The 11,654-nt window shown below is 39.4% G+C and overlaps 1 protein-coding gene across 1 annotated transcript; it reads left to right on the top strand.

The window, feature by feature from the left end:
- Positions 1-88: 88 nt before the first annotated feature.
- Positions 89-9,925, top strand: NHLRC3 (NHL repeat containing 3). Its single transcript, XM_054810270.1, has 7 exons — positions 89-252; positions 1,466-1,618; positions 2,464-2,611; positions 3,137-3,337; positions 4,514-4,605; positions 6,214-6,326; positions 6,836-9,925. The coding sequence occupies exons 1-7, from the start codon at positions 163-165 to the stop codon at positions 7,062-7,064; spliced, it is 1,026 nt and encodes a 341-aa protein (XP_054666245.1). The 5' UTR covers positions 89-162; the 3' UTR covers positions 7,065-9,925.
- The last annotated feature ends 1,729 nt before the right edge of the window (positions 9,926-11,654 follow it).

The raw sequence follows: 11,654 nt of genomic DNA, 5'->3' as shown, positions 1-11,654 counted from the left end.
CGGGCAGCCCGGCGCTGGGAGAAGCGGTGAAGGGGAACGAGGCCCCTGGCCCCCGCCCCTCCTTCCTGGGCTGCTCGGGGGCGGGGGGCCGGGGAGGCGGTGACGTGGCTGCCATGGCAACGTGGCCCGCCCGCGCGGCGGCCCCTCCCCATCCCTGCCTGCATGAGGCGGAAGGGGCCGCCGGGGCCGTGGCCGTGGCTAGTGATGGCCAGCGCTCTGCTGGCCCTGCTGGCCCTGCTCTGGGGCTCGCAGGTGGGCGGCGGCCGGGACGCGCGTCTCCTTCGCGGCCTGAGGGAGGGGGCCGAAGCCCTGGAGGCAGATACCGGGGGAGGGGGCCGGCGGACGGCCGGGAGGAGGGCGCCCGGGGTCGGCGGGGACGCGGCTGTGGCGCGGCCGCAGTGCCCGCCTGTCTCCCGTGTACGCGGGGACCCGCCGGAGCGCAGGGGTGCGGGCAGGGCCTCGGGTCCCGGTTCGTCCTGGTGCCTTCCTGCGGCTCTTCTGGCTTACGTCGCTTTATCGGGAGGCTTATGTGACCTCACAGCCCTTCTGGGATAAATGCGTGCGCTGGGTGATTCTTTTTCAGGGGTTTCCAAGCAATATGTTCTGCTTAAACGAGGAAAAAACCATAATCTGTGGCTGAATATACTTCTTACTGTCGGATTTTCTCCCAGTTTAATTAATCTCTTGGTTTTCCTTCACGGTAGTCTAGTGTTTCTTAAGCTGTTCATCGTTGTGTCGTCACCTGACCCCTACTCCTGGCAAGGCAATTAGCAGAAATGGTAAATGGCCCTGGTCCTTCAGGGTCACCACTTGTTCCTTGTTGGTTCTAGCCTGATCTTTCCGTTTCAGTGCATAGATCTCCTCGCAGTACTTGCCACAGCACAACTGTGCTTAGCTTCCATTCTTCTGCTGGAAAAATAGAACAAAAAGGGGGAAGATTATTTTTTTCCATTGTTCTTTAAAAAAGTATACATTGACCTGAGTTTTACCCTTATTGGTATCTTGCGTTTCTCCATTTCTAAGATGTAGTTTTCTTTCTTGATCTGTATTTTCCCTTTATTCTGATTTTTTTCTTTTTCTTTTATTTTCATATCTTCTTGAAGTGGTTATTGATTCTGCTGCATTTGGAACCTTCTCTATGATTTCCCTCATTTTTGGATTGTGATTTACAGACAGTAGTAGCAACTTTAATGTAAGAAATTTCAGGGTGTGTTTTTTGCCTTCTAATTCTAGAGCTCCCCAATCCAAAAGACTTCATTAGCTAATTTCCAGTTTGTCGAAATTTTCCCATTTGCAGTCCAAAACCCTAAGCTGCAAGCCTATTTCTGTTTATCTGTCTTCTTAATTTAAATTGAATAAATCAATTTATGATGCTTCAGTACACAGTTACTTTCTACTGCTGATTCTTCTGATCCCACCATTGTGGGATTTAACTACTAATGGATATTTATTTTTGTATTTTCAGGTTTTAAAAGCATTTGATTACCCCTCTCCCTGGAAGGGACAGCAACAGATGTACAAGCTGGACATAGGCTGGCCTAAAATTCCAGAATATTTCACTGGTCAAACATTTTGTGTTGCTGTTGACTCTTTTCATGGTTTGGTCTATGTGGGACAAGTGAGTGAGAATACTATATTTCTCTCCGTGTTAACCTAGTGTATTTTTGCCTTTAAAGTGTCTGATTTAGATTAAGATATATACGTGTGTGTGTACATATATGTGAATAATTATTGCATCAAAATTAGTGAAAATGTAAGTATAGATATCTCTGCTATATCCATTTTTAAAGCAGTTATGGGACTGTACTTGCTTGTGCTTTTAAAAGCATTAAATTTCTGTTATATGAATGCATGATCCAACTTAACTGAGTTACAGTAGCTTCTTCCCTAACTATAAGGTAAACTGTTTCTGGTGCAACTGACTATTCCCCTTCCCCTTCTTTCAGCCTTTGTCCCATGAAATCAAAAACATGCAGCTCTTTCAGCCAGTTACTGTAATTGGAGTTCAGTTATTTGCTTTACCGAGTTCCATGTATTGGTATCTCTAGGTCACACATTCTCTCCATGGAAAGTGGTGGGATTTAATTATAAAGCACAGTGTGAGTACTTGAGTGCCACGCAGCTCATAAGTACAGTTACAGTTTTTCATGCCCGTGTTATGCTTGGCATGTTTTTCAGCAAGAACGTAAAAAGGTAATTGAAAATGAAGACCAAGATAGCTGCAGGAGCTTGGCTGCTCTGAAAATTGGACTCTGTGTGATTTAAGTTGAAAGTCCAGAATGAGTGGAAGGTTTTGCATGCTAAATTTAGACCTTTCTCTCTCTCTTCTAGCTGGAAAAAGCGAGATCTAGCAGACAGTCTCAGGAGACTCATGATTCATGTAATGTTGCAAAAACCTTACGCAGAGGAATATGATTATTTACTTAACATGTTTACTTAATGGACCTTTTTTTGCCTTTTCAGAGGGGAGATAATGTACCAAAGGTACTTGTATTCTCAGAGGAAGGCTATTTTCTTTACTCATGGAATAATACAGTTGAAATGCCTCATGGTATCTTTGTATTGAACACCGCAACAGATAGTTCAGTATGGATCACAGATGTTGGAACAGGTATGTATGGTGGTGATATGAGAAGTATTAGGTGGGGAAGAAAACGTTAATATTGCAGATATTACTTTAAACAACTCATTTATTTAAGTCTGTCAAACAATTCTGAGACAGATTTGTGCTTTTCTTGCCATGAACAAACTTATCAGGTGCTGCAAAAAATACTCTGAAGGTTTGTAAGTTGTGCTGTGTGTCTGCTTATAGCTTCTGAATTTACTAAGCAAGGGGGTTTTGTTTTGTATTTTTGTTTTTTTGGGGATTCCCCCCCCCCCCCCAGGAGAAGTATCAGGGCAAAAAAAATCTTCTGGCTAGACTTATCTTCTGTCCTAGGTTTGGTGGCCCTAATACAATGGATGAATATTGTAGCCTATGGATTTACTAACCCGCGGTCATATTCTCACTAGAATTTTGTCTGTTTGATTTATTAGTATCACTTGGGAATATCAGTAGATTTTTTAATCTTTGTAATCAGTTGTAATACTTACATTTTTATTTAAGATGGTTTTGCACTTTTTTTTCTTAATTCAGGGAAATATGGGCACACTGTGAAACAGTATAGCCCTTCAGGTAAACTGATGCAGATCTTGGGCACGCCAGGCAATGCTGGTTCAAGTTTGATTCCCCTACAATTTGACCAACCTGCAGAGATCTTTGTCGAGGAAACTGGAGATATCTATGTTGTGGATGGAGACGGAGGAATGAATAACAGATTGCTCAAACTATCCAATGGTATGGAAAAACAAACTTCCACAGTAGCTGACCATTGAAAATTGAATTTTAAATAACACAGCTTGAGAATACTTTTAAGCAAGGACTAGGTAGAGCTGTCATTTAACATTAGTTTGAAGATTTGTTGGATCAGGCCCTGTTTTACTGCTTCTCAGTTCAGGTGAAATCTCCTAATCTTTTATGGCAAGGGCCGAGAAGAGAATGAGTTTGTTCAGTCTTCAAGAGAGAAGGCTGAGGAGGATTCTTATCACTGTCTTCAAGTCAGTAATGGAGGGTGTATAGAAGACAGAGACACACATTTCTTGGAGATGCACAGTGAAGAACAAGGAACACTGAGCAAAAGATGCAAGAGGGGGGAATTCCAGTTTGATTTTTGGAGGGAAAGATTCACAGTGAGGGTGATCAGACAGAGAATAATTTGCCCAGAGAGGGCGTGCAGTCTCCACTCTTGCAAATGCTCAAAGTTTGATGAGTTATGAACAACCTGATCCAACTTCAGAGTTGGATTTGTTATCAAGGCTAGTCCTGGTTTCAGAAGCAGATTGGACCCGATGGTATCTGGAGATCTTTTATACTTAAATTATTCCGTGTTTCTAATTAGCTTGCTCATATTACCCAGTTAGATGGTCAGTGTTGGTTAGGGCTGTGAGTAAGGAGTTTGCGCATATCTGCATTTGGGGAAGAGTGGAGGAGCTACCATTTCTCCTTTGTGCTATCGTAAAACAATCAGTTTGTTAATATCTAGTTTGTAAAATGGTAAATTATTAAAACAAAACTTCCAGGTAACAAATGTAAAAAATCAATTTAGTAAATGAATATCATAATCAGCCAACTGGTTTTATATATATAAGTAATATTAATAATATAAATTATTGTATAAATATATAATTATTTTTTTTAAACACAATGCTTAACAGAGCCTTGGACTATGGCTTTTGTGTACTAGTGGGTGCATTTCTGTAACCATAATCCTGAAACCACTAATAACAATCCAGTAGTTCCTACAGCAGTTCCAGTATTTCTGGAGTTTGTGTATCGGTAGTACTGTGTTTGAAAAGCCTGGGTTTAGAAATTCCAACCATTTAAAAATTACTCAAAATAACTTAAAGCTATTATATTTGTTGTTTTCTTACTGTGATTTTTTTACTTTTATTTTTCATGGTGCTCACTGTTTAGATTACAAAGAGATATGGCTGACTGGAACAAATGGGACCGGCATTGGTCAGTTCAAGATTCCTCACAGTGTAACACTGGATGCTTTTGGACGGGTAAAAAATAAAGGCAGATTTTTTTTTTTAAATTTTTTTTTCATCTTTCAACAGACTTGTTTACATGTATTTGAGCAAAACAAATTGTATTTCTTTTTAATTGAAATGTTGTGATCTGAGTCATTCTTATGAGGTAACAGTTTTCAGTGTGACAGTGGTCATGAGCTGAAGTTTCGTGCTACAGATGCTACTGAAGTAGCTGGCTGCAAGGTTAACACAAGGGTTCTGACCAGTTACATTGTCAATGCCCATCCAACAACAAACTGTTCCTCCTGCAGTTTCTACAGCTTGCATTGTGAGAGCACAGAATTATGTTCTGTAATAAATATCAACCCAAACACGTTTCTTCCAGGGACTTTAATTTCATATTTGGAAATTCTAAATAAGCTTAAGATGATAGTAAGGCTCTAGCTAGGTTGTGGTCATCAGTCCTTTTCTACATGCAGCCCAAGGCATTCAAGAGTCTACTTCTGCCAGGTGTTAATCGTAGTCTGGCTTTTGCTCTGTTGCTCTTGTAGAGGAATTATGTGGTTGCTCCTCAGTCTGTTTCAGGGAAAATAAGATTGCTTGACTAAAACATCTTAAATCACCGGTTTGAGCTAATTCTGCTGGTGCTGTCTGAACCAGAGGAAGAAGCATATATAAAAATCACTTCTCTGCCAAAACTGTCAGGATGGGAGGGAGAAGAGAAGGGACATGGGCGCTTTATTGAAGGGTAACAGTGAGTATAAACATTCACAGACAGCAATCGCAATGGGCTACGATTTTATTGCCAACGTGGTATTGATCATCAGCCTAGGTTAGAAATAATTGTCAATTCCTCAGAAATCTAAAGAGACTGCTGTAGTAGTGTTTCATTTAAAAATCGTGACGAAGGAAAGTTGGCCTGAGATCTTTCATCCCGATTATTAAATGAAACACTATTAGAGCAGTCTCTTAGATTTCTGAGGAACTGACAATTATTTCTAACTTGATGAAAGTCATTAAGTTTACTTATCAGACTGACGAGTTGTCACCAGCTAAAATTCGATGGCTGTAATGCAAGAGAGGCCTTCACTGGAACTGTCTAACGGTATTGCTAGCTTGCAGTGTTTGTGAACCCAGTTAGCTCAGGGTGGAACAGTGATAAGCTCGACAAAACATGCTGAAAATGCTCTTAGTGTTTAAGTTGCTCAATATTTATAGTAGTGTTAGGCAAATCAGGGTTTTTGCAGACGCAGATGTCATAGGACTGGATCATGAAATGAGACTACTATAGAAAAACAAATTGTTAGCAGGTGACAGACCAGTATCATTAGAATTAAATAGGTGGGAATATGTCCTCACTGGCAGGGGGGAAATGCTACTAAATATATCCATATCATAGCCACAAAAATGAAGAGAAGGCACTGATTTCTCTGTTAAAGTAGTATAAAATAATTTGTGTGTGTTAACTGTGGCAATTTTGTTTTATATCTGGAAGTCACATCTACTTACGTAGTTTTGAATGTGGAGGTACGTTCTTCCAAGGTGTACTTCTTTTTTACTACGGAATACTTTGCTCATGTAAGAAATTAATGCGTTTCATTTGTTCTATTTGTGAACATCCATGATTTTTGTTCTTAACAGGTATGGGTTGCAGACAGAGACAACAAAAGAATCCAAGTTTTTGATAAAATCACAGGAGAATGGCTTGGGTCTTGGAGCAGCTGTTTTGCAGAGGATGGACCCTATTCTGTCAGGTGTTGTTGAACAGTTCTTCTAGAAGCATGCAATTATATAAATAAGGTGTACTCTTACTGGTGAATTAAAATGTTGATAGTTAATGCTTGATGACAAGGACTTAACCAGTTTAACTAATAGGGTGCTGGACCCTAATCATATGCAAAGATACACACAGTTGTTTCTTGACAGGGAAACCCTGGCTTTGTAACAAGCCCCATGGATTTGAGTGCAGGATTTGGAGCTTAATTTTCAAGTAGTTGTGTGTTGTTGACCTTACTGTTGCAGCTTTTAGAGGAAGGGAGATTGTCTTGAATGAGTTTTCTGTAGCATAATCTGTCTCAAGGAGCAGCAACATGTAGAGCAAGGCTTACAAGTTAATTGTCAATGTTTCACTGCATTTAGTCTCTTGTAGCCTTCAAACCCTTGGCTATTAATGAGGTTTTGATTGTTTTAAAGTGCAAGGTTGTGTTAAAATGAGATGTCATATGGAGTTTGTAATTCAAAAATATATTTCTGTCTTTCACAGATTTACTGCCAATTACAAATACCTGATTGTAGCTCAGATGAATATCAACCGGTTAGCAATCTTGGCGGCGCCACCGGTTGGCTCTATTGGGGACTGTATTATGGTCAACACAGTCCAGCTGGCAGATGAAACCAAACCACACCTTGTGGATGTAGACATGAAGAGTGGAGCAGTCTATGTTGCAGAGATTGGAGCCCAGCAAGTACAAAAATACATACCCTTAAGCTGATGGTTTGCCACAAGTCCTGTGGCACAAGCTGGGTCACCTGTAAGACGTATGACCACATTTCCTTGAGTTTTCTGTGGCTTGTGTTTCCTTAGACAAGCGCAGAACATTGTGCTCCCGGAACTGCAGAGCTAAGAATCTGTCCTAGCTGTTCTGCAGTCCTGGAGAAGTACTTGGTCTGGAGCTGTTACTCATTTTAGTAATGCTATGGTGGCTTTTGCTTTTGTTGCTGGGAATCGTAAAATGACTTTGATAAGCATCTTAATTTTATTATATAAAACTTTACAAACACAGCTGCTGTTCTTAAATGTATGGGGTCATCCTGGGGCTGCTGTACTTAGCCCGTATGTGGTGTTAAATGAAGGTCAGAAGTGTCTGAATGAAGTGTATAGATTTCCTGGGAGGTGAATGCCTCATTATAATGTTTCTTCACCTTTTTTTTTTTTTTTTTTAATTAAATCATTGTGCTGATACCGAATATAGGGATGAATTATGATATTGTATAAGATGCTGCTGGATACTGGTGTCAGTGCTGATGCTGGCATCTGCCTTAGGTGGTTAATAACATAAGCATTGAAATACAAGTTTTCAGCTCTAGCTAAATGGTAAAGCCTGTAATAAGCTGTCGTGGTTTAACCCAGCCAGCAGCTAAAACAACCACACAGCCGTTTGCTTGCTCCAACGCCCCCACAGTGGGATGGGGTGAGAATCGGGGGAAAAAAAAAACAACAACAAACTCTGGGGTTGAGATAAAGACAGTTTAATAGGACAGAAAAGGAAGTTGGTAATAATAATGATAACAATAAAAGAATATACAAAACAAGTGATGAACAGATGAGGCTTTGGGCTTTGGTCTAGTGGAGGGTGTCCCTGCCCATGGCAGGGGGGTTGGAACTAGATGATCTTTGAGGTCTTTTCCAACCCAGGCCATTCTGTGATTCTAACAGCACAATTTCTCACCACCTGAAGCTGATGCTCAGCTAGTTCCAGAGCTGCCTTGCTTAATTGATATCAGGCACTACAAACTAACTTAAAAGTATGTGCAGAGCAGCCAAGTACTGATTCTTAACTAAATCAATTCTTAACTTGATTTGATTTATATCAGCATGAGTTTTCTGTTCCAGAAGATTTCATAGTGCAACATATTGAAGTTCAACTCATTTAAGTTCCTCAAGATAAACAAATTGCAATTTGCCAGGAAAGTCTTAATTGGCATTAGGGACTGTGAGACCCGTGATTTTCTTCCAATTTTATTGAAGCTGTCTTGGTTAGCAGCAGCACGTCTGTTTGATTTGGGAATTTTTAACTATTTTATATCCAAAACTTCGACTTTATCAACTCCATTAATATCTAGATTTAAGTTTCTTATGCTGTATCCTAGCAGATGTCTCCAAGCTCTGTCCTAAAAAATGCCATCTCTTTCTATTCCCAGTCCAGAGTGGTTCCATTTTGTTTGCACGTTGCGACAAGATTTTTAGTTCACTTATAGTAGAGGGAACTGGGTGTAGGAAAATGGGAAGGGGAAAATGGTATGGCAGAAATGAGACAGTGAGTAACTGATGACCTCTGTAAAGCTGTGGACCCACATTCCATATTTATCTACTAGCTTTTCAAAACATTTGGGAGGATTTTTGCTGTTTCCACACATTTATTTTACTGTGTGGACTACTTTAAGGCTAATTACCAGCTAAGAGAGGCAATTTTTTTTCAACTTCCTTAGAAAGGGAATATGGGAAATGGAATTATTCTGATGTGAAATAACCACTTCAGTGAATGCTATCAAAAGCAAATGCATCTTAATTTGGCAGGTTTCAAGCTAGAATCACAAATTTCTGGGTCAGCAGATGGGAAAAGTGTCCAGAAAAGTCAGATTTGTATTTTCTGTAGAAAGTAAGTCAGCTGTGGAGCCTGATGGCCTGATTTCAGTACTATTTGAGATTAATGCACTAAATATGACAACAACTTTGTTGCTGGCTACATCCACAATAACAAAAGCAGATCTAACCTGGCTGCCCTCATGCAAGCCGTAGAACCAGAACTTCAGGGTTATACACTAGCAAATACAATCCATCATTCACATGGTCTTGAATGGGAGCCAGTAAGCAATATTTATTAGCTGAAAAAGTAGCAGTACTTCCTCTAGACCTAGATGTACAGGTCCACATTGCTTTGCAGTGTGTTGTGTGGATTTTCTAACTAGGTCTCCACTAGCTCAGGGATCTCTGCTTTGTGTGCAATTTAGCTATTTCTCACCTACACAAGGTGGATTTCTTTTTAAAAATATTATTGTAATATCATTAACTATATTTGAGTTTGTCTTGGTGGTGTAAGGGGTCCAGGCACATCCATCCTTCCTCACCACATCCTCTCCTTATTTATTTTTCCTTTGTCACATCCATTTGAAACTGGACTCGAAGCTCTCTGGGAACATGCTTCTGTGTTCAGTAAAGGATTAGTGCACTTTTGGATGTTGATGAATAAGTTATTTCTACAAGGTTCTGTTTGCTGCATGGATCTGCTATCAACTCTCTTTTTACATAGGCTTTTGCAACCCCTAGAAATGGGCAGCATTCATCCAGTTTTGCCTGGCTTTATTGAAGCACGCCACGGTGCCAAAATGTGCCTTGCCTCTCTAGGCATTTGGGTGTCTGTGATAAGAAGGGATGCTCGTTATTAACTAGTATGAGATGCTTAGACTCCTTTTTACCTCTGGTGTCTATCACCAGACTGAGAAAATGATTGATTTGTGCACTAACTTGCTAATTCTCTGAAGGTTTTCTTATGTATCATCTTGAAATTGATTTCTGAAAAATTGCATAGTAGGATAATTTGATAAAATAAATTGAGAATTTCCTGTTATGAAAGGCTTGAGTGCTTTATTTCTGTACTAATATTAATACTTCCATTGCAATGGATTACTTCTTTAAATGTGGGGTTCTTAGCACTTTAGTAAGGTATTTAATAATTTCTGATACCAATATTCAAATGTAATATAAAATTCCATGTTATCTTTATACATTACTATTTCTGTGGCCCATCTCTTATACATTCTGATTTAGGTATGAAAAAAGGCACATAAATCTCTCCCAGATGTATTCCTCAGAGTAATTAGTAAAATGGTATGATGAATTACATAAGTACCAAGTATTTAAACTGTGTACCCTTTTGATGCTAATAGGGGAATTAAAAACAAACTAACAAAACACTTCTTCGTATAGAATCAGGTTTTATTTCCAGAAAAGATTTACTGAGCAATCTGTTATTAGAAGGTCAAGAAGGGACTTCTGTATGGGTTAGAAACACTTGCACAAGAAGAAAAATAACATACTACAGTGTTAACTGGACAAGAAAGAAAACTTAGTGATTGCTAGAACGCCCCAAAAAATCTAATTTTAGTTAATAGGTGCCAACTTTTTAAGTGTGATAAGTAATGACTGGAGTATCCAAGTAAAGAAAATAGGAATATTCCATGTTTTGATGTCTCAAATTTGCAGACATTTGGGGGCTTTGGGGGCTTTTTTTTTTTCTTCATTGGTCCTTTTCTTTGGATAAGTACCAAGATTGTTAACTGGATGACATTCCCAAGAGGTAAAACCAGGTCTATTAATACAGTTCATCTTTAATTTTTTTCTGTGATGCTAACCAGCCTTTTTTTTTTTTTTGGTGTTATCATAGTCAGCAATTGATTAACAGTATCTGTCTGGCCAAAACAAAAGAAGCCTGAATCAGGTTTGTGCCATGGAAGATCAGTTTGGTGAGGCTGAACTATTTCAGTAAAAGCTGAAGAGGAAGGTGCTTGTTACTGTAAGTTCACCACCTTAAAGTGGTTATTAACCTTTTTGAAGCATTAAGTAATTAGTTATCTTAGTTGACACTTCCTTAACAATTTGTAACCTGAGAAGCCTTCACAAGTGATCTATCACCAAGTGAGGGAGTTTCCAATCACTGAAGTTGCGTGTATAAAACATAAGAGGGCACCAAACCCCTGCTGATGCTTGGCATACTCAGTCTAGCTACATACTAGCAAATGTAAACAGCTGGGAATTTCTGAACATTTGGAGTAAGTCAACAAAGGTAATGAATTGCTCCAGACTTCCTTTCTCTTTTCAAAATAGATTGCTTTAAACATAAGCAGATAATTGTATTATAGTTGTTTTGGCTTATTACTACTGGATTTATGTCCATCTTTTATTTATTTCCATTGTTTTTCCTAGGGAAAAAAAACCCACAGTAATTCAGTGTCCAGAGACAACTGGGTATGGTGAATCGCTTCTTCTAGTCTTTACGTCATTGATTTCAATGGAATTACTCCTGATATGTTGCTTTGGGAACATAATAATTTGTAATAGTATAAGAGTGGCAGCATAATTATACTAAGAGAGCAATGCCAGTATATTTCCCTACAGAAGCAACCCTGAGTGAGATTAGAGCTAAGCTTACTGGATCTCATTCACCAATTTTATTCTACCCCTCCTTTTTCAGCCTTTGTCCAAAAATACCTTACTCCAATTTTGTATTATTATTTTATTCTACTTTTTTGGGGGATTGCATCTGCAAAAATTGTATTTGCCAGCAAAAAGCTTGAACACGGAC

The sequence above is a fragment of the Grus americana genome, chromosome 1, assembly GCF_028858705.1.
Source record: "Grus americana isolate bGruAme1 chromosome 1, bGruAme1.mat, whole genome shotgun sequence".
NCBI lineage: Eukaryota > Metazoa > Chordata > Aves > Gruiformes > Gruidae > Grus > Grus americana.
This window is presented reverse-complemented; position numbering and strand designations above follow the sequence as displayed.